General features: G+C 47.1%; 7 protein-coding genes across 7 annotated transcripts; 5 read left to right on the top strand and 2 right to left on the bottom strand.

Annotated features, from left to right (window-relative positions):
- Positions 1 to 625: 625 nt before the first annotated feature.
- Positions 626 to 820, top strand: BDCG_17105 (uncharacterized protein; the record flags this gene model as incomplete). The annotated part of the gene is made up of 1 exon (XM_045426263.1): positions 626 to 820. The coding sequence occupies one exon, from the start codon at positions 626 to 628 to the stop codon at positions 818 to 820; it is 195 nt and encodes a 64-aa protein (XP_045281217.1).
- Positions 821 to 1,276: 456 nt separating this feature from the next.
- BDCG_17104 (uncharacterized protein) lies at positions 1,277 to 3,260 on the top strand (the record flags this gene model as incomplete). Its single annotated transcript, XM_045426262.1, has 3 exons — positions 1,277 to 1,408; positions 1,467 to 1,807; positions 1,874 to 3,260. 3 exons carry the CDS (start codon positions 1,277 to 1,279, stop codon positions 3,258 to 3,260), a joined length of 1,860 nt encoding a protein of 619 aa, XP_045281216.1.
- Positions 3,261 to 4,664: 1,404 nt separating this feature from the next.
- BDCG_05308 (tRNA modification GTPase) lies at positions 4,665 to 8,814 on the top strand. Its single transcript, XM_045420980.1, has 3 exons — positions 4,665 to 5,597; positions 5,673 to 7,216; positions 7,296 to 8,814. The coding sequence occupies exons 1-3, from the start codon at positions 5,334 to 5,336 to the stop codon at positions 7,312 to 7,314; spliced, it is 1,827 nt and encodes a 608-aa protein (XP_045276961.1). The 5' UTR covers positions 4,665 to 5,333; the 3' UTR covers positions 7,315 to 8,814.
- Positions 8,815 to 9,552: 738 nt separating this feature from the next.
- On the top strand, positions 9,553 to 10,428 carry BDCG_05307 (uncharacterized protein). Its single transcript, XM_045420979.1, has one exon. The coding sequence runs from the start codon at positions 9,707 to 9,709 to the stop codon at positions 10,019 to 10,021; it is 315 nt and encodes a 104-aa protein (XP_045276960.1). The 5' UTR covers positions 9,553 to 9,706; the 3' UTR covers positions 10,022 to 10,428.
- A 2,447-nt stretch (positions 10,429 to 12,875) lies between these two features.
- Positions 12,876 to 14,456, bottom strand: BDCG_17103 (uncharacterized protein). Its single transcript, XM_045426261.1, has one exon. The coding sequence runs from the start codon at positions 14,433 to 14,435 to the stop codon at positions 14,193 to 14,195; it is 243 nt and encodes an 80-aa protein (XP_045281215.1). The 5' UTR covers positions 14,436 to 14,456; the 3' UTR covers positions 12,876 to 14,192.
- A 355-nt stretch (positions 14,457 to 14,811) lies between these two features.
- Positions 14,812 to 20,431, bottom strand: BDCG_05306 (cytokinesis protein; the record flags this gene model as incomplete). Its single annotated transcript, XM_045420978.1, has 4 exons — positions 14,812 to 15,549; positions 15,690 to 16,945; positions 17,046 to 19,216; positions 19,281 to 20,431. The coding sequence occupies 4 exons, from the start codon at positions 20,429 to 20,431 to the stop codon at positions 14,812 to 14,814; spliced, it is 5,316 nt and encodes a 1,771-aa protein (XP_045276959.1).
- A 1,057-nt stretch (positions 20,432 to 21,488) lies between these two features.
- On the top strand, positions 21,489 to 22,068 carry BDCG_05305 (uncharacterized protein; the record flags this gene model as incomplete). The annotated part of the gene is made up of 2 exons (XM_045420977.1): positions 21,489 to 21,515; positions 21,610 to 22,068. The coding sequence occupies 2 exons, from the start codon at positions 21,489 to 21,491 to the stop codon at positions 22,066 to 22,068; spliced, it is 486 nt and encodes a 161-aa protein (XP_045276958.1).
- Positions 22,069 to 22,222: the final 154 nt, after the last annotated feature.

Genomic DNA, 22,222 nt, shown 5'->3' with positions numbered 1-22,222 from the left:
TGAAAACCGGTTCAGGCAGGATGAAATCATCTGCATGGAAGCGATGAGCCGTGTGAAACCGCAACAGGGCCTTGGCGCGGCCGGGAGCGTGACAATCTCTTGAAAATAGCTATTGAATTTATCAAAGATAATTAGATAGCTTGCAGGCTGAGCTGTGTAAGTGTTATTTTTTTTAAAAAAAAAATAGTTATTACAGAGTAATTAAATTAATGATTTATAGAGAAGAATGATAATAATGAAAATATTCAATTCTACTATATTGCAGTCTGTCTGTAGAATTGCTGTTTCCTAATGCAGACTAGCTCCGCAATAATTAGCACACCAAGGCTCGTGTGCTACAAAAACATTTTAGTTACTTCACCCCTGGATGATGTCAGCGGTGGTCCGAGCGTAGTCTGTTCCCCGAGTTTGGTTTTTGATAAGCTCGACTTCGCCATCTTTTTGAGAACCTCCATTACCTTACGCCTTTTTGGCAGAACTCAGAGCATAAAATTCATGGTATCTATTCATCTCTGTGTCGACGAGGAAATCAAATTCTCTAATTTTGGTCGTGCTAATTGGTAGGGAAGCATACTTTAATCTCTAATAGGCGGGTTGCTCCTACCAGGACCTCCGGGTTGGAAACATGGCTGCTTGCTATCGGTTTGCGGAGAATCAAGGACCTTTCCCACTGTACTTAAACGGGTGGGCTAAATTGTTTCCATATGTCTACCAAAGGGCTATGGAGGAGGGGAAGGCTTTAGAACCTCCGACCTTTATTCGCAGAGTGCGCCAATTAGTGGAATGGGCTTCGCCTTTCAACAATTCCCCAGGTGAGTGAAAATTTTATTCCTAAGAATGTTGAAAAAGGAGGGGAATGGGGAGACGCGATAGTGTCATCAAACTGATTCTTTGTTTGAACAGTATATTTTGCTTGTGGCTATTTATCAGCATTTGATTTCCAGTTGGCGAATATACCTTCTCATAGGTTTCGGCGAGTTCCCCAAAGTATTCGATTATCAGCTATTCTTTTTGCATTAATTTACCCTCCCTTCTACCTCAGGTTTCTGGAGGATCAGTACTTTTGAATGAGCGATATCCATTTAAATCAAGCTTTCCATTTCCCCACCCTTCTTCCCTTCTCGCGAATGCTCAGAGAATATTCAGTCTGAAATTTGGGCCTGCCCTTCCTCTATACTTTTTGTTATCTGTTCCCTAATCTAAACACTTATTTGACGTCGCTCTCTTATTCATTTTGTTATCTAAGTCAACCATCTTCTCCTACTCTCCCTTACAGATGACATCAAATAAGGGTTCTGGACCAAACCCTACCAATGAGCCGATGGGCCTTAATGCTCCAGAAACAACCCAAGTTACGTCCGGGCTAGAACTATTGCCGGTCGAACTTCAGCGCGCGATCTTGGAACGTGTCAGTATTGAGTTCAGCCGGGGTTGATACATGACATTTTACTAATAGAGATTGGCAGGTTCCAAGACGGGATGTGCTCAATGCGGCCAGGGTCAAAGCCATGTCTTATGCGGCTCGTCTAATTCTTTATACTACGGTTTCCCTCCGGCTAGCTCAACATGAGAGTTTTATCGAGGACATAAACCGGTTTGTTTCCGCGGGCCGGCAGAATATGGCTTTGGTTCAAAACCTTTCAATCCTGAATTGGAAGAAGCGAAGGGCCGTAGGCAGTGGACATCCTTACCGTTTCTACCGCAATGGTGAGTGGAGGCGGCGAAATCTGTTTACTCAGAATTCCAACCACTTCAATGAGACGATGCGAGGTTTGTTTGCCAGCATTTCCAATCTACGAACTGTCCGGTAAGCTATGAACAATCCCACCTGATTATTTCCTTTTTGAGAACTTAATTTGATTTACTCTCATAGCTGGTTTCATTTATTTAAAATGAACTATGAAACTTTTGCCTCCCTTTTTGCGATGCATGTCGACACATTGATGGGAATCGAAACATATGCGCTTACGGGCGACGAAGTCCCAATTCTTCCCGGGAGTCATAGTTTGGATCGATTTCCCAGGTTAAGAATAGCACTATATGCCCCTCAGGCATCTGGTTGGGATAATACCCTGAACCCATCAATGATAACATTGCTTGCCTGTTTAACTCGGCGTCTTAATCATCTCGTGCTTGGGGATGAAGGGCTTGTTATCAGTGTAGATAGAAACACAGCGATCGCTCCAAGTCCGCCCCGTTCACAGGCATCGATATATCATGTTTTGCTCCCACTAGCTAGAATGCCGGCCGTATTTGACAATTTTTCCAAATTGGATATCATTGGCATGGATATCACTTCGCCGCCTAACCAGCTAGCCCCATTGCTCCCTGTTTTTGACTTGTACAACCTGAACAGACTCAGCTTGGTTTCCTGCGTCGGCACAGAAGGTTTTTTGAAAGCATTGTCAAGGCCTGAGCCCCAGATGATGTTTCCATATGTGGCTTCTCGGATGCGGTTGAAGGAGTTTTGTATCCGTTATGAAGGTCCCACACTAGAGCTGAAGGTCGCCTTACAACAGTTTCTAACTTCATTCACTGGCCTAGAGCTGTTATCTGTACTCCTTGACGATGAGCCAGAACGTGAGATGATGGATTACACCGGAATTATTTTGGCGCATGGACCGACTTTAAAGGTCCTTGTTTGGGATATTCGGAAATGTAATCGACACCAGCGTCCCTTCTGTTTAGAAAATCCTGTTAGAGGCAGGCCTGCTTTCCTTGAGCTCTTGAGTGAGACCTGCCCGAATCTCGAAGAACTCGGCGTCGTTCTCAACATGCGACTACTTTACCAACGAGGTCAGGACATCGACAGAATCAGCTCGCATCGTCCTTTTGCAATGGTACGACTACCGCGTCTTAAAACACTTCATTGCCGCGAATTCTTTATCCAGAAGGGTCGCTTATTGTCTACAGCCCATGTCCTCAACGCAACCAAGGCCATCGCAACATCATTTCTCGACAGGGCATATTACTCCCACAACGGCTCATCACCACTGGAGCTATTGGCAGTTGGTCCGTTAAATTTTCATGATCGTTGGATTCAGAACCATTTTTCTCAGGATTACACCGCAACACCTGGCGCCGGCCCAGTGTTTTATGACATCAGTACATGTCCGGATAACTTAATGGGTCTCGCGCACCGGTTGAACCCGCTGTTGAGAGTGAGGCAGCCCGATCTAAACATTGAATTAGATGATGTTGAAATGATTCGGCAAGATTACAAGCACACCCGTGTCTTTGACTCTTATTGGGTGAGATAGCTGCCTGCACGCTATATCCATTTTGCACAGTGTGCACCATAGTCCCAGGGCACAGCGATGGTTCCTTCAACCCCTATATTCTTAGCTACCTAGAATTAGTTCCTCCCTACTTCCGCCCTCCTATTCTTATGGGCTATCCTTTCGCTACCCACCATGATTATTCAAATGTTCAAGGTAGTTTCGGGGATAGACCATCGTGACTTTCCAGACCTCCCTCGCCTTAGTACAACTTTCCTCACACAGCTATCTGTGAATGTCGATTTATAGATTTTTATTTTTATTTTATTTTATTTATTTTTGATGGAGGTGGAAGGTTGGTTGATTGTACACTGATCTAGCCGCGCAGCAATTCTATAGGTGTGTGGGTCACGTGGCCTCATATAGGGCATCCGGCCAACACCCCCCCTGGCCACAAGCACCCAAGCACCTGCTAGCTGGCGTGGATATTACATACAAATCTTGCCTAGTTATTCCATTGATTCTTCCTCTTCAAAGATTCCTTATATCATGTCAATTGATCCCTAACTTCTTGCTTCAATATCCCTCATTCTTGCTCCTTTCCTCCCTGGAATTTCTTCACAACAACATCCTGCTTATATAGCCTAAAACATCTTTCTCATCTCATAAGCTCTGACTCTGACTCTAGCTCTGGCTCTTCTGGCTCTGGCATTGATGTGGCTTCTGACTCTGGTGGACAGTCTTAGTTGATTATCAAAGGATTGGTTGAATATTCATATAGAGTAGGCCTTGAGCATTTGATAGAATGGATTGCTTGATTGTAGTTGAGAATGAAGCTGATTTGATCATGTATGAAGGAGATTGAGATATGTTATATCTTTTGCAAAGGGCTTTTTTTTATGCCTCTTATTGAGGGCTTTCAATGCCTCACATTTTGAGAGCTTTGTTGATCTTTGAACGCGAATTCTAGTTATTTACTAGCCATTCTGTCAAGTCCTTATCTTGTCCACTGTTGTAGGAGACTCACAGAATCAACCCCTTTTTAAAGCATGTAGTTGATGGCGCGGGAGCGGCCAAGGGCCCATAACCTGATGGAGGTGGAAGGTTGGTTGATTTGTACACTAATCTAGCCGCGCAGCATTCTATAGGTGTGTGGGTCATGTGGCCTCATATAGGGCATCCAGCCAACAATTTTATTATTTATTTTATTATTTATTTTATTATTTATTTTATTATTTATTTCATTTCATTTTATTTTATTTTATTTTACTTTATTTTTTATTTAATTTTTATTTAAAATTTTTTTTGATGATTCATTAGCACAATCCCTTGTAATTCTATGGTTATATGCCGCTAAGTTTGCTTTCGAAGACTATTTTACGGATAAACCATTGTTTTACTTGTGACCCTGTAGCTCCCTGGAGAGCAGGTGTTTCTCTTGGTCTCGCAAAATGCAATTAACCTAGCCCTCTATCTTATTTTTCTTTTCCTCTTATTTATTTGTTCTTTATTTTTTCACTACCACTCGCTGCTCAGAGGTGTTGATTTAGACAGCTAGGGCCACAAGCAGATACATGGAAGAATACACCACAGCCCTTTCCTGCTCATATCTTTCACCATGAATGTTTCCTCTGAAACCGTGGTGTTCCTCTTTCTTTGGACTCCATGGATAGTTACCTGGGATAGTTTTTCTCCAGTTTTAGTCTATTTTTTGTTATACGCATCACTGCTCGGCCATGAATCCACCAGTACTGATCCCAGGTTGTAATTTCGGTTGATAGCTGGAATGAAAGTTTGGGAAAAATGCTGGTGGTGTACTCTGTACTATCGGGTCCGGATCATATCCGTAATTTCGATTAAAGGTCCTATTCGATCATTGTTTTAAAAACTACACCATAAATAGCCCAGCTATATTGCAAGTTGACACGCAAGACGTAGCCTTTCACATAAATAACGTTAGCAGCACAACCTTAAAAATAAGCATAACCAATGGCCCCGCACATAGCCTGGCTGAATCAGCAATCATGTGATCAAGTTCAAAGTTGGGCAACCAAGAGACGAAATTGGCAACCATCGACATCACAGGGAGTACGGCTGTGATCTCGCTATCAACGTATGCGTAGACACTTTTTGAAACCTCGTCGCTGGGCATCCATCCCAAGCCCAATATGGACCCGATCTTGCCGTCTGACTGCGATTAAGGGGAATCAGCCTTGCAGGCCAAGCCATTTGAAAGTCTGGGACAAGCCAGGACTGAGGCGATGGCAGAGTGCCTGCTCTGTGCTTGATGAGCCATCACCGACCATTTATGCCCTGTCAACAGCTCCGGGTCGAGCGGCCATTGCGATTGTTCGAATATCCGGGCCAGCTTGTGTTCAGGTTTGTTCTCCAGTCCAAAAGCACTTCAATCACTTGTTCAGTTTGCTAATGTTGTCGCTCCCGCTATGCGCCTAGATCTATAACGCTCTCTGCCCCAAAAGTCCGCTCCCAGAACCTCGAGTTGCCGCCCTTCGCACCCTCTTCGACCCTTCCGTTCCTCCTTCTGTCAACAGTATCCTTGACAGAGCGGTTGTGCTACATTTCCCGGCCCCAAAAACCGTCACGGGAGAGGATGTCCTTGAATTGCACATCCATGGCGGACCCGCCGTGGTAAAAGCTGTTCTCAATGCAATTCCCCGATGCGCGGAATCTGCTTCTAGTGACAAATTTGCACCATCTTCCATCCGATACGCCGAACCCGGTGAATTCACCCGTCGTGCATTCCTCAACGACCGTCTATCTTTACCTCAAATCGAAGCTCTAGGAAATACTCTTTCTGCGGAAACCGAGCATCAGCGCCGTTTGGCCATTCGAGGAACCAACGATTCTCTTGCCGTTAGATACGAACGTTGGCGTCAGCAGCTACTTTATACCCGTGGAGAAATGGAGGCACTGATCGACTTTTCAGAAGACCAGCATTTCGACGAGTCAACCGAAGAGTTTGTGTCTTCTATTACAGGAGAAACTCGCAATCTGGTTCGACAAATTAACATGCACATTGAAAACGCTTCCAAGGGAGAATTATTGCGGAATGGGATCAAAGTTGCGCTTCTCGGGGCTCCCAACGCTGGTAAGAGCTCGCTATTGAACAGAATTGTTGGGAGAGAAGCGGCTATTGTGAGCAGTGAGGAAGGTACTACAAGGGATATTGTGGATGTCGGTGTCGATCTCGGTGGCTATTTCTGCAAGTTTGGGGATATGGCCGGATTACGATCTGGCCACATAGCCCAGGCTGGCCAGATGCCCATCGGTGCAGTGGAGCAAGAAGGTATTCGAAGAGCCAAGGCACGTGCACTGGAATCGGACGTTGTTATTGTGGTTCTTTCATTAGAGGAAGGTGATAGCGGAAGGGGCGTGAAGTTGGTCCTCGAGCCGGAGGTTATTGACGCCGTTCAAAGCTGCATAGCCCTCGAAAAGCACATGATTGTGGCAGTTAACAAGTTCGACAAATACACTCCAGCCACGAATACGGATGGAACAGCACAAGGGCTTGTCAATAGCTTGGCTGGGGAGATCACATCCCTGGTGCCCCACATTGTCCAAGATCAGATCTTCCTAATTTCTTGTAGGGAGGCCGAGAACGAGCAATCCGAAACGGCCGATCCCGGCAATATCCAAACCCTACTTAAGGAACTAATTCGCACATTTAAAAGGATGTCGACACCATCTGAATTGGAAAATGGAAATGACAAATTTGATAAATTATATTGGGAAGACTCATTGGGAGTCACGCATCGTCAAAGTTCTAATTTACAAAAATGTGTCCAGCACTTAAACGACTTTCTATCCCAAACATGCCAAACTCCTGATAATGCTGGAAACGCTGAACAAATTGAGCTGAACATCGACATCGTAACAGCGGCAGAACATCTTAGGTTCGCGGCCGATTGTCTGGCGAAAATTACCGGTCGTGGCGAGAGCGGGGACGTGGAGGATGTCTTAGGCGTCGTATTCGAAAAGTAATTTCCCCCTGGCAATTGAGCCTCTCACTTCCCTTAATGGCGGTAACCGTGATACTGACAATGTACCTGCCCACAGGTTCTGTGTCGGCAAATGAGTGTAGATTTTAGTCCCGTCGAACAAATCTAAGAACAGCAAATAGCCCGTAATCGAAACTCCGTCGTGGCGTCGTAAAGCAAGGCACTCTCACTTGCTGTCCTGCCCTGCGCTTCCGCTCCCTTCTTAATACCCTCTCGTCGCAGATTCGAAATGAGTCACGCCGTCCTCTCCCTTCCTTCTCCCCATTTGGCTATGAATCGTCGCTATCTCCATCGTTGACATCATTGTAACCTCCCCGTCCTTGCAAATATAATGACATACTCGTTGAGGGTACAGTTCGCTCGTTGGGACAGTTATAGCCACCACGTCCCATCGGTGCTTGCATTCGGATAGAGCGATGGCTGCGCGCAAGGTTGCGCGTGTTTTGCTTCAGATCTACGGGTCGGTTGCTTTGGGGCTGAGATTGAGCTATTCGATTCCGTCGTGGATTCGCCGAGCTAGTTTTAAATTATACTTGTTGCTTCAGTTGTAACCTCCGCGGCCCATGTGGTGGATTTCTGTAGTTATGATTCTGTCTTTCTTTTGGCGTTTGTCCTGATAGATGTGATAAAAATATCGATAAAGGGGTCTCGAGGTGAAATCAGACAAAAAAAGTATTATAAAGTAGGACGCAAAGTTTAAAAGGAAGATATGAACTATTATATATCTTGGTGAACGAAAGAATTCGAAAATGAAATTAAAAATGGGCTTATATGTGAAGAAAGAAAACGAAGTTAGCAGGCAGAAAGGAAGAAATCATCGCAATATATATAGCCCCATTTCATTTATTCAAGATTCCTGCCTAGCCACACATAAACGCCAAATGAGAGATACAGATCGATACAACGGATACCTGGGTCTTGAGGTATCCATTTCATTTACTCGTTATGACTAATATGTAATAATCCTAGTCAGTAGGCATCCGAGAGGATATAAAAATAAAATGTGTGATACAACGAAAACAGCCACAAAACGAGTCCAGAAACAGCCGAACAAAAAACTATAAAAAAACAAAGGTTGTAAACGAAACTGATTGGAAATTTCGAAATCACCTAAGTTAAAAGGGTTTCCCAACAACAAACGAACAAGCCGCATCCCCCCATCCATGCAACACCAAGTCATGGAACACCGTTTCCCTCAGCAGGTACGGTGCACTGCGCACAAGAGAGACAATACAAAAACGTGTATTATGCGGGCCGGAATCGATGGGTTAGGAAATATTCTGGCCTGCATGCAAGCCACGATTCAGACCCTCTTTTGGGGCTTATGTGCTCCACTGGAGCGCCCCAATTTTCCTGCCTGCTGAAAGCACTGTTCTTTTCCTGTTCATTGATGAGGCTAAGGACGCTAGTCTAGGATTATGAGGATCCTGGTAGGGTAGGGGAGCGTCGGAAAAACGACGAAGCTAAGCCTTAGAGGCCGAGTCACGTCGGCAATTCCAGGCGGTTGGGTTGGCACCTGGTCAGTGAATAATTCACGATGGGGCATGGATGATTTGGGGGAGTGGCCTTGATGATGTACCTGTCCGCTTGGCCCAGGCACCAAAGTCTAAAAGTATAAAATACAACTTTTCTACCCTGCGCTAGCTCTGGTCATGCTATTGATCTGAATGAATGTTTTTACCTTTCCTTTCAAGGATTGATAAAACTTTCCCTTTCAACGGCATGTTGGATTAAAGTTCCTAACGAAGAGATGTAACTTCAGTTCCCCTTACATAGAGGTATAGAAACAATCTGGTTTCAAACTAGAAAAGAGACAAAGAGCAGCATCCTCGGCTGGCTTTGATATCACGTGGATATAGTTTTCAGCCTCAAGTCACGGGCTGAGCCTAAAACTAAAAATAGAAATTGCTAAGTAGAATTAAGTTTTCCGCTAGACCTAATTTGGTTTTGCCCTAACTCATTTCAAGGTGTTGATCGATCTATTGAAACAGAAGCGGAATCCCGCCTTACTATGTTGGGAGTTTGAAACTCAACACAGGTAATCTTACGTTTTAAATTGCGTACGCTGTATATTTACTTGGAAAAATCCGGATGGAGCGAAAACCCGCGATCATATTGACAACATGGACCGAGGGGTCGTGCCCTTGCAGTAACGTTAACGACATGACACCCTTAACTAGTCGACGAACTCGTTTAGCGAACTCGTTACACGATGCAGGCCGACCTGAATAAACGAGACCAGCTAAAACCTGACGCTTGACGAGACCGAATATTAAATTATGAGGAAATAAATGCCGAGCTGTAGCCCCCAGTTTAAGCAATCCAGAGTGCTAGTTAGAGAAAAAGGACCGCCTCTGACCAAGTCAGAGACCAGAACCTTCATGGGATACGACGTGGTCTAGGATATCGCAGGTGATTCACGATTCACGGGAATTTAAAAACTACCAATCAAACAAACGCGCGCGCAGAATGAAACTTGACGATTATTCTGCAAAAGAAGGGGAAAAAGAAAAAAGAAAAAGCTGCCTTGCCAAGAGCCTAACCTCGAACAGGCCACCGACCAGCCTCGAACAAGTGGAGGCAAGGCCCACCGGCCTGGATGCATGTCATGACACATCTTCGGACCAAAGACACGAAGTGACGGGTGTCAAACTAAAAGGTTCTAGTCCGCTGCCAAACGGGAGCGCCTCCAATTGCGGCCAACTGATTGGTTTCCGATTTCACGGGCTGAAGACGAAATGGAGCCCTGGGTGTGGCTTGGTTCTTGCACCCTTTTTGTTTTGATCAATCCTTTGAGCAGATAGGATTAGTGGGGTTTGAAATTGGACGTCGTATCAATTGCTTTTAATTTAAGGCGATTATGGGGACGGAACGTTTGCTGTTTTACGCGCATACGGAGCCTGTCAAATTCGTTTGCACAATGAACAGGGCGAGGAGGGAGAAAGAAGAATTGGGAAATCAAATCTTTGGGTTTCCAGGATTAATGACTTTCTAATTGAAAACGCATTCTACAGAGTAGCAGGAAGGGAAATACATCCACGCCGCGTACGGTCCTGCTGGGGAGTTGCTGATTTACAACCGGGTAATAATACCATGGAACAAAGACCATCATATGAAAACGAAATGGACGTTGTAAAGCAGCCGATAATTTTCATTGGATTCTTATTCATTTATTTTTATTTCTGTTTCCGCTGGTAACAATGAACTACCCCCTATCACACTCTAAAGACCTGAAACCTCCCCACTCCGGCAACATGCCAAAACGGTCAATGACAACAATGAACAGTTCTTCTGATCAGGTTCAGTGCAGATGCGATATTTCCCCTTCATCTGTAAAGGCATACTTTGAAACAGCACCGAGAAATTCGAACTGCTCAATAGCGAACAGCTATTGATATGCTGGTAGCAGTGACAGTGAAAGAGATGGAATCAGATCGATAGGTCTTGGGTTTATCCATCAAGTAGCTATCCGCGATGCGATTGATAGCACTACTGTGGATGAATGAATTTTCTAAGTACATGTACATTACCATGAAGAAAGATTAAATTGGGACGGGCACATGCCGATGAACCCTTCAGGCTCAGTTAGGTTCCAATTGACGAGTGTTCATGTGCTCTACGCCTTCAATGATTGTTTACCATGCATATTAATACACCAAATAAATAAAAATAAAATAAAGAATAGATTGTACATGTATATTACTATACCATGCAACCTTGCCATTAAAGCACTCGTTCTCCCGCATTTTGCATCCCTCCGAGCGGTTTCGTGCGACATTTCCCAATAAATGCAGAGTAGAAATCACCAAAGAATACGCCGTTGGATGGTACAAACGCCTGACACAGCATGTACGGCACGCTGCCGGGATCGATGCTGCCACGTGGAGCATGCGTATGGGCATTACCTAGATCTGGAGAGTTGTGTTGGAGATTTATGGCACATCTGTGTGAGACTCTGTTTCAGGCACCGTTAATAAACGCAGCTAGATTGGGCGAGGGTAAACTATTCCGAATGGCAGTGGATGAAAGTTGGCTGACCTCGCCTGCGCGAAGTCAATTGAACAGAAAATAATAAAATAAAAAATAAAAATAAATTGAATTGAATGGTTGCAGCACGGAAACCCTTTACTGTAGATTTTTTGGGGGCCACAGACCTTGGTTCTCTGAATCTCCTCAGTCAGGATTGAAGACAATTGGCGAGCAAATTGTTACAGATTGTCTTCTGTGGAACTGATATTTGCACGGCCAGGCAAGCCTCTGCAAAACATGTCCTTGTGGAGTCATCATACAACTAACCATCGCGAGGTATCAGAGAAACTCATTGGGAAAAGGGAATGGAAGCGTTTCCATCGCACTGGTTCTGCGGCTGCCAGGGACTCGGCTGTTTATCAACCACGCGCGTGTCATCGTCGTTCGGTTGGACTACCGAATACGATTCTGGGGCCTGATCCTATGGATACGAAGATTTAAGTTCGCTGGCGGTGGCTGGAAAAAATGCCTGCCCTGTTGAATTTCGGCATATTCTTCAAGCGAATGGAAGAGATTGGAGCAATTGTCTGCGATGATTGAAAGCTGAGATCTAGATACCAGTTAATTCTTCAGCAGCATGGAGGCGCCGTTAGCTGCTCGCTGTTGTTTGCTAGCAAATGAGCCTGGGCAATCTAGCAACGATTCAGGCATCTGTTATTTAGTTACCTTGACAGTTTCCGCAGCAGCAAGCAAGTGTTTTCAGGCAGCGGTGTTGCGAAGGACTAGCTATGCAACACTGAGTCACTTTACGAGTTAGAGAGCGGGCCAGGCCGTCCCTGGTACATGTACATACATACAAATGGGGAACCAAGTCTTCTTCAAGACTCCCAAGTACCGAAAGTCAATTAGACTGTGGCGGTGGCAGTCTCGGTGCGTCTTGGTTCGCGAAAGCTCCACTGCAAAATAGGATATGCTGAGCTTTTTGCTCCCGAAAGGTTTTACCCTCCGTGCACCGTGTTATCGGCCACGGTAGCTAGCCACCTAGTTAGAGAAAAAGGGGCCCTGAGCTGGCTCAACAGTTGTACCGCCCAACAACCATGGGAAACATATAGAAATATTAAGTATTTTGCTGTGCTAGATGATGGCCTTCATACCCGCAGCCCGAACCGTAAGGCCGTTGACAGGAGCTTCGTAATCAAAGATCAGACGAACTGGGGAGTAGGTACGGTCACTGGGAGTCATATCTATCTCGGGCTGAAGAGTTCAGATGTACATGTACTCCCTATGACTGAAAAGTGTGGCTGATGCGGTTGTTTATTTTCTAGCGTCAGGAGTTCAGGGTTGGAGCAGGATGGATAAGTTAGTAGGTAGTAATGCATCACCCAGTCGCCCAGGTCCCCGTATATGAGTCGCAATGACTTTTTGGCTCTTGTTGGTTCTCTGGCCCTTGTAAAACGTAATTTCATCGCTGGTAGGGTCGCATCAATTGACTCAGCTCAGGATATGTGGTTGGTCCATGAAAAAATGCACACATTATTGCTCCTGTCATTCCAACTCATCATTGGCACATGTATCACCATTTCTTCGTTCGCAGTTCCCATCTTTAGCACCGTCCCCGGGCCCCCCCCCCCACCAATAATAATTATTTTAATCTTTTTGTACAAAACGATTTTTTGGGGGGGGGGGGGATCACCGTGCGACAGGCAGGCAGATTGTAACACGATTCATCCATCCTATGCATTGTAAATCGTGGTCTTGCCGGGATAATCTCCCTTGGGGCCATAGGGCTGAGCAGCTCAAGGCACATCCGATCGGATACGGTAAATAATAACAATGGCTTTTTTTCCCGGCCCGCAGAATCAGCCACGTTGGCAATCCGAGCTAGGGAGTTTGTGAGTGACAGTGGTATACATGGTGCAAGTACCTCACAGGTTACATAACATACATACCAGTGGCCGCTGGGTGGTTGGACAGGTGAGGCTGGGGCCTGGCTTGACCATGACTGCCCGTCCGTCCGTTCTCTTTTCTTCTCCTTAGAACGGATTAGTTTTGTCCGGATATTGACTATTGACGAGTGAGATCTTTCCGGTGAGGTCATAGATGTTTGTCAGCTGATTCAGCCATTGGGCTAGCTACGTTGAACTGGCGGTCATGTTGAGAAAATAAATAAATGGGAGCCATTCTATCCGATCAATGCCGGCCTTTTTACACCTGGAAAATGAGTCAGAGTGTTTCATCTTTTGTTCTTTTCGTTCTACCCGGCGGAGTGTTGGAAGAGGGCATCAAGCCTGGGTGAACGACTCTGCGGCAGATTTCGGAAGCAATACTGAGAGTACTAGGAACCCCGGTGAGTTGCAGCAGGGAGATGCGAATAGAATGGCAGTTAACCGAAGATTAACCGGTTCTGATCTATCATATGATAATTTCTATAACCCCATTTACTACAAGTTCGCAACATTTGTGATTCGGGACTGACTGGGTTGAGAGTGAGCAAGCACAGCACGCTGTTGATATCCAGAGCAGAAACAGTGACGTCCAGGGGGAAGCTGGCTCTAGAAATGATATCAGAGAGTAATCCTCCGCATGAGTACAATACATGTAGAAGATAGACAACTATCAAATGAATCCGGGAAAATCACAAGAGTTAAGGAAGGAAAATGAAGCTGGAAGTGCGGGGAGAACTGGAAATGCCGTTGCATTAACCTAGTCGAATCGAATGTGCATTTCCACCTCATCTACATGCTTGATGCCAGCCAGAAAGCAGGATACAAGAGCAATCCCTTTGGTTAAGCCATACATGGGGGGAATAAAAATACAATTATGTATTGTAGGGGGAAAATTGCAACGAATGCCATGTGTGAATAAAGGGGAAAATAAGATAAATAAGGGGAAAGGAGGGCAGAAAATCGTCGAGAGAGTAGTACTCTACATAAAGTAATCATAACCAGTATACGCGAGGGATTCAAGAGAGACGCGGAGCAATAAACTATAGGAGAGATAAAGAGAAAGAGGCGACGTTGGGAATGAATATAAAAAGAATGGAGAACTGGACAAAAATAGAAGAAATTATAAATGAGAATAAAACCAGCGTAGTTAGAAAGATAAAAGCATCAGCCAAGCCAACCGACCTCTTGCAATAGTGTAGAAGTGTGCGGGTGTTATTAAGGAAGAGCATAGTTAGCAAAGGAAACAGCTCAATTCCCATCCTGGCAAGGGAATTCTTTATCATGCCAAGAAAGAAAAAAAAAAATCGCGGTGAAGGGAAATTGGAATTCATTCTCAAAAGGAAAAATATGAAACAATCACAAAACACAATCAAAAGGATATAAGGATATCTATGCAAAAACAAAAGGTAGGATGCCGCTATAAAATTGGACCAGGGGAGAGATAATCATAAAAAACAAAATTGAACAGGAAAAAAATACCATCAATCCAAACTCCGGAGAACGCAGCCAGCATGTTCAAGCCAAAGAGAATGGAGAGACGGTGTGTCGTGACCAGGGAAGTTGCGAATTTGAATTTCTTTTTCATTTTATCTTTTATCTTTTATCTTTTATCTTTTAATTTTTTTTTTTTTTTTTCCCCTCTCTTTAATTACTTTTTGTTCATGACGATGGTTCTGCTTCTGCATCTTTAATTCCAGAGACGACGATGGACGGCGTTTCCGACGACCGTGGCAAATCATCGGGCATGGTTGAGCTGACCGGAGACCCTCCTTCAGTTCCCGCGGAATCAGGTGCTTTCGCCGGTGATGGAGGCCCACCAGCGTTATCGCCATCCTTGCTTCCATTAGTCACTGGTGTCCTCCTCCGTAGTCTCCGGTTGCGTCTAGCTTCTTCGGCAGTCTCTCTACGGCGCGCGCGATCGGCGGCGCCATCTTTATCGTTTCTAAGCCCCTGAAGCATGCTTGCAGCCCTATCAGCGATGTCCTCACCCTCAGATACTTGTGTTTCTTTCGCAGGAGACGTTGGATCATCTGTCGGGCTGCGTGGACTCAAGAGATCGCCGTTGGGGGTACTGCTAGCGTCCTCGACATCGCCTTCGGTGGCTTTTTCACCGGCTCCGTCAGACAAGTCTGGCATTTTCTGGCCGGACGCAACCCTGACCTGGTGGCGTTCTTTCAGTCGTGCACGACGCCGGCGATCACGCTGGTCGCGCGCCTGCGGTGCAGCGGCTCGCAGCTTCTCTAGTAGGGTATCCATGGCTCCGCTGGACGTCGGTGATTGTGCATCGGCATTCTCCGTACGGCCGTTGATAGCGGCCGCATTGTTACGCTTCCGTGCCAACGATGCATCCATTCGCCGCCGCGATTCTTCCCAAGACATATTCTTCTCCTTCGAATTCTATAGAACGGCAGGATGTGAGCGTTAGATTTCATCGACACAGGAAACATCCAACTCAGGGCATGAAAAAAGACCGAATACCATGGACAACAGAAAAAAGAAAGAGGGTTAAAGCAATAATAATACTCGAATGAACGTACCTTCCACTCCGTGACAAACGCGGCGAGCTTGCTGAAGAAGTCCCTTCTTGCATTGTCATCCGAGCTATTTTCGCCGTAGAAGACCATGATATCATCATATGTCTTCGACATTTCATCAAGATACAGCTGCATCTGTTCACCTTTACGTCTGGCATCCTTCATTGACCGTTGGACTACCTGATTGACCCGATCTTGTGGGTGGAATTTCTTCGGGTCACTCAGATTGCCGGAATCCAAGCTGGCCTGAACATTCTTGATTGTGCTGATATATGTTTGCGCTTCGGTCCGGAGCTGGTCCACGTTCACCTTTTGAACAGCGACGACACCACCAATCTCCTCCACGAAGCCTTCCCACTCCGGGTATTGGTTTCGCACAATCCGTTCTACCAGGTCAGCAAATGTCGATTCGTTCTTATCATCCTTAACCATAGCCAGGCGAGAAAGGGAGCTGAGCTTGAATCCAACAGCTTGTTTGTTTGCCCCATTCATGAAATTCCCAATGTCCAAAATCAGACCAAGAACGTTCATTAATGACACCGAATCACGGAGAGATTCACAAACACGAACGATTTCCTGTAGCTTTGCGGATAAATCGTCATAATCCGACTCGAAGGTGCGAGTTAGCTGAAGAGCGCGCATCCGTCCTCTCCAATAATGATTAAGCTCGACGGCAGTCTGAAGATAAATTTGATCCTCACGCGTGAGTTCACTCGGGTCTTGATCTCGGGGCGAGTTTGCCGCGTCAGGGCCCGTCCAATCTTTGCAGTAGGGCGCCATTGCCTTGGCAATGTTTTCTGGAACGCTGCAGAGTTCGTCCTTCTGCAAGAATTCCATTACAACATTATTGTTTACAATATCGGGATCGCAGTGGATGATTTTCCGCACAACCTCATCAGGTGAGAGCTCCGAAAATTTGGCCATTGAGATCTGAAACTTATGCATGAGAGAACCTGGTATGATTTGCTTCTTGTCTTTCTTTTTACCCGTGCCAGTTCCCAGAACCTTTGTCTCCTTGGCTCTAAATAGTCTCTCAACTTCGTCCAGAACGCCCTTCTTGGCGAGCTCGGTATATTTCTCTTCTTTCGCTTCAGGCGTGGGAGCATGCGCTGCCCAGACAGTTACTTGAGGAGAATCGACTTTCTCCCAATGCAGAGCCTTTAACTTCTTTTTCGGTCGAATGAACGGCAACCCAATAGTGGCTGCAGGAGCATCCGCAGGCAGGTACGTCTTCTTCCAGCTGCCTATGCTTGATCCAGCTCCTGGTCTTGGATCGTTTACTGCCAGGTCGTCGTGACGGCGGAGGGGGTCCACACATTCCTTTTTGACTTGGTGGGGTTCGGGCAGGACCCCTCATACCTGGTGGAGGGGGTGGGGGCGGTGGAGGACCTCCAACGCCTGGAGGTGGCGGCGGAGGAGGGGGAGGGCCACCCGCGCCGGGAGGAGGGGGCGGTGGTGGGGGAGGAGCACCAACACCTGGCGGAGGGGGTGGTGGCGGTGGAGGAGGGGGTGGGCCACCTATGCCGGGAGGAGGGGGCGGGGGTGGTGGAGGAGCGCCAACACCTGGCGGAGGGGGTGGAGGTGGGGGTGGTAGGCCAACACCTGGAGGAGGCGGTGGAGGAGGGGGTGGAGGAGGCAGCGGGCCACCAACTGCAGGAGGTGGCGGAGGTGGTGGAGGCGGTTTAGGAGTTGTAGTAGGCTCTGGCTTCGGCTTTTTACTTTCATCTTTCTCGTCATCACTTTCGTCAATCTTCTGTACCCTGGACGCAATTTCGCCCAACAATCCAGTCGCTTGCATAGGGTTCATGCGAGGCCGTTTGATCTCAACTAATCGCGGCCGTTCTACAACACCTTGCTCGTCACCATCCTCCTCACCAACGTCGGAAAGATGCTGCTCATCTTCAACGTCCTTCTTATTGGCGCCCTGACTTCGGTTCCGGGAAACAACGCCAAACGTGCTATTAGTGAAAGTTCGTTTCGTTTCCTCATCGAATCCACCAGCTGATCCGATGTCACCGCCATCCATTTGCTCGCGCAATTCGCGCAGCCTATCCGATTCCCCACCCTCCTCCCAAACTCTACCCTCAAGCTTGAATTGCGTCTTGGTTCGCTCCAGTTGTTTCTCGAGACGACTCATAAGTTTTTCACGATCGAGAATGCCATTCATCTGAGCCGGATCTGTGTCGCCAAGAATCTCTTGTCCCGCTTTCTGTGCTTTGGAGGCCGCAACTTCCTGTGCGTCACGAAGCATAAGATACAATTCGCGTGTCTCCAACTCATTCCGCTGCAATTCCTGACTCCGTAGTCGCTGAAGATCCTCCAGTTCTGCCTTCAAGGCATCCTTCTGTCGTGACTGGAGATTAATGATATCCGTTTGCTCTTCAATCTGCTTCTGGAGCTTTTTAACTAGCCCGTCAGCACCAAGCTCAAGCTGTGCCCTCACCTCGTCTCTCTCGGCAATGGCGGCGTCTGCAATCTGCCGCGCTTCAAGAGACTCATCGAATGCGCGCCTTGCCTCTGCGTCTGTATGTAGTTTATCAAGCAAGCTCTGGACCGTAAAATTTAAACTTTGCTTCAGATCTAAATCTGGAAGCCGACGATCCATGGCCACATAACTAAGCATGGCATCCACGAGTTGGAACATTCTCACTCCATCCTCCCCAGAGTTCTCTCGGATTAGCAGTAAGTGCTGCATTGCAGAAAGGAAGTAATCCTGTGAACGGCCATCCTTCATCTTAGCCGCTATCGCATTCGTAATCTGGACCGGGTCGTTCATATCAGTAACTTCCCCTTCGATGCTATCTTTCATACTACTATTCTCCCGCTGGAGAAGATCTTCATAATCAATGGCTTCATTTTCTCGGTACTTTTCAATTTGTTTGTCGATAGCGTCATACTGGAATTCTTCCATTTTCCCCAGCAGTCGCTTTATCCCGCAAGAGGTGAACTGTGCCCTGATATGGCAGCGAAGCTGCAGATCATGCTCTGCTGCGTCGACGATCATATTGATCAAGAACATGGTAAAGAGCGCATACTCCATCAACAAGTTCTCCATGCCTATGCCTCCACTTCGAAATTCTTCGCTGGCACCAACAAGGCTTCCCATTTTCCCTCGTCCGTCGATAGTAACCTCGACAATGCGCATCCAGGCATCGAAACGACCAGTCTCTCCTTGCATGTTTTTAACAGTGTCCATTGCTTGGAGAACCTTCTGATGGCCCTTGCCATCAGCCCAATGACAAAGGAACGTCAATATTTCGCTGACCATTTTGCGTGTGGTCAGACGTGGAGATATTAACGAACTGGCGAGTGCGATAATGACTTGTTGATGCTCCAGAGCATTGTCAGCGCCATATTTATTATTCATTAATGCCTTGAGGCATTTCGCGATATCATATTCGCGATCGAGGTCCCTGTCGCCGGATGCCGATGAAGCTGGAGCTGGTCCAGAGGCTTTCCGTCGATTAATTTTGATAAGGACGCTTGTCAGGGCAATAGGTCCTTGGGCTTCCACAAATGATTTTACCCAGCTGGAGCATGCCACAGTTAGTAAAAAACAACAAGTAGAAGGGAGGGGGTATATATCAAGTTTACATTATTGGTTGCGTCCGCAAACTAACACTGAGACTTTGTAACTGTTTTGTATTGATCGAATCATCCATTACCTTTTTCACATACCACTCCGGGCTCCCTTCTTCGTCTGCTCTTGAGAGCAGGCCTGCGGTGCCATCGGCAGAGCCATATGTGAGCCGAGCATTTTGCTTTCTCTTTTGCTCCCCCTGCCATTGCGTCAGACGGTCCTGGTGCACTAGAGTCCACTTCTTGGAGGCTGGGTATGCGAGCATCTGTCTCTTCGCTTGCTCCGGTAGGTTCTGCCACCCTCTCTTGATCATCAGTTCGTAGAACATTTGGTCAACGATTCTATCATCTTTCGGTCGATTCATGCTTCCGTCGGCAGAAACTGTCAACGAGGATGAGGGACTGGTAGAGGAGTATTGCGCTTGTGTTGTGGAGGAGTATCTGGGTGCTGATGACGCGGAGGGTAGCGCATATCGTTCATTAGACTGGGATGTGTACGGACGGGAGGAAGTGTCAATGGAGGTTTGAGTGGAGCCTCGCGTGGCGGATGACATAGATGAGTAAATGCTATTCTGGTCTAGGGATGTGCGGGAATTTGTCGACGAGTCGGGCGTCGAGTAGGAAGGGTAGCCGTTTCCTGGCCCACCCCATTGCTGGTATTTGGGTCCCTTGTCCCCCGTCTGGCCTGCAGCCATTGTTGTATTGGCACTCGGCGGAGGCCTTGGGCCGCCCGGGTGGGATGACCCAGTAGATGGCACTTGGCCATTCCACGACGGATACTGGTGGTGGTCAAATCCCGGCTTATTTAGGTGATGGGGAGACGGCTCCTTTCGTGGTTGCTGGTCTACTTTCGGGAGGTAATCAACGGGGATCGGTGATTTGGGGTCTGGCGCGACGCTATCGTAAGGGATAGCGGTGATAATACCAGACGACATTCCGAAGCCTTCTTGGTCAAAAGGTACGTCCACCGAGAGTACGGATTCGCGCTTGGAATGCCGGGAGGAGCGTGATCCCGACGCAGAGCCGCTAGCCCCAAACACCTCCAGACCACCGTTGCCTTCCAACCGGGTATCTGGGGGACGATCCTTATGTAATTTTCTTCCGAAAAACGATTTGCCCGCTGACGACTGTCTAGACTTATCGGAGGCAGTATGGGGAGGCGGCATTTCGACAAGTGGTGTAAGATGTGGTTAAGCAGGAGTAAATCTGCGACATTAAGCAGGACTTGGCAGCAAAGCTACTGCCAGTGAATATGCCCCCCCTGCAGTTTCAATAAGTAAAAAAAAAGAAAGAAAAAGAAAAAGAAAAAGAAACAGAAAAAGGACGTTTAGTTCTAGAAGCGCATGCGTTTATATGTGCAGTCGTTGTGTTCTAACGGAGTTCGGTGTCATCTACAGCGCCCAGAACCCCCAGCTCTTTGCAGCTTTGCTGCGAACTTGTTCCGTTCTTCCTCCGGAGTAGTCAAGCACACACAAGTTATCGTCACGCTGGCGGGACATGAATGGCGGGGAGGACGATTTGGTAGACGCTAGTTCAGGCTCGGATACGGTGGTGGTGGTGGTATCTTCATTCGTATTTGATCTCGATGTCTTAAAAATGCCGCGATGTGTTTGATGCGTCTGCTGATCGCAACAAGTTGGTTGGGATGTTCGCACCTAAAACAGGGTGAGAGCTAGGGGCATCAGCAAGGCGGGATGAAGAAATCAGGAATCCACGCAGATGGTGGCTTGTTGTCCCCCAAAATGCGTCGGCAACGAACAAACAGGTTCAGTTATCAAGATATCAAAAGGGGGGGGTCTGGCTTGTGTCCACGCCCAGGCCAGAGGAACCTTGGTTAAGGGGGAAGGCACGTGATGGGTTCGTCGGCCGATAAGATAATCCGGCTCCTGTCAGCTTCCATGACGAAGCCACTCAACAACGACATACGGGGCATTAAAACATACCTACTCTTGCATTCCTCAGTGCAGCATCGACCATCAGAACTCAAAGGGAGACCAGATAGAACCAGCGGCATGCGCTCATTACCGGTTTCGCATAATCGTCGCTATTCTTTGTTGTTGCCAGCCTGAGGATAAGTAAGGCTTGAAAGTTGAAACCTAGCCAAAACAACACCCCTGGAACCTTCCTCCGTATTTGCGCGCTGCGTTTGTACTCTATTCTCCACCATTGCGCTCTCTATTTTACAAATAACTGCCTAGCTTATTTATATATGGTCTCGCAATAATGGCGGGTTCGCTGGACATAGCGAAGGTTCGTCCCGATTACCACAAGAAAAGTAATGTGTACTGGTACAAAATAACATCACATCACTAATCCCATACCCATAATGAACCAATATGTATAGACCCTCCTATTCCCCGCCCTAATCTCTCTCGCCGTCTACCTCCTCCTCTCCTTCTTAATAATCCCCTTCATCCGCCGCTATCGACAAAGATACGCCCAGTACCTGCCCCTCCACACAGTCTCCGCGCACGCTTCCACGCTGCGCGAACGTGCCTCCGACGCACTAATGCACTTCCTGCTCCCATCCTCCTGGCGACAGCGGCATATATTTGGCGCACAGGATGGAGAGGGCAGCGTCTTTGATGACGAAGAGGGCGAGGATATGGTTGGGTTCGAGATGGATGCGTCGTCGAGGCGCGAGGCGCTGGAACAACAGCGGAGAATTGGTAATAACCATCATAGCGGCCGCGGCAGTGTGGAAACGGACCGGCGACTGAGTCGGGATCTTGAGGAAGGGTTTATGGACGATAGTGATGAGGAGGAGGAGGAGGAGGAGGGAGGGGATGAAAGGCGGGCTTGAGTCGTTGGTGGTGGTAGCTGACATTGCGGTTTAGCGGTTTAGAGAAAAAAAAAACCCCCTTTGTTTATGTATTCATTTATTTTCTTTATCTATTGACAACCCTTTTTGGCGCCTACTTCTGGACGGAATAATATCTTCTTTTTCGCCATACTCG

The sequence above is a fragment of the Blastomyces dermatitidis genome (genome assembly GCF_000003525.1).
Source record: "Blastomyces dermatitidis ER-3 genomic scaffold supercont1.5, whole genome shotgun sequence".
In the NCBI taxonomy this organism is placed as follows: domain Eukaryota; kingdom Fungi; phylum Ascomycota; class Eurotiomycetes; order Onygenales; family Ajellomycetaceae; genus Blastomyces; species Blastomyces dermatitidis.
This window is presented reverse-complemented; position numbering and strand designations above follow the sequence as displayed.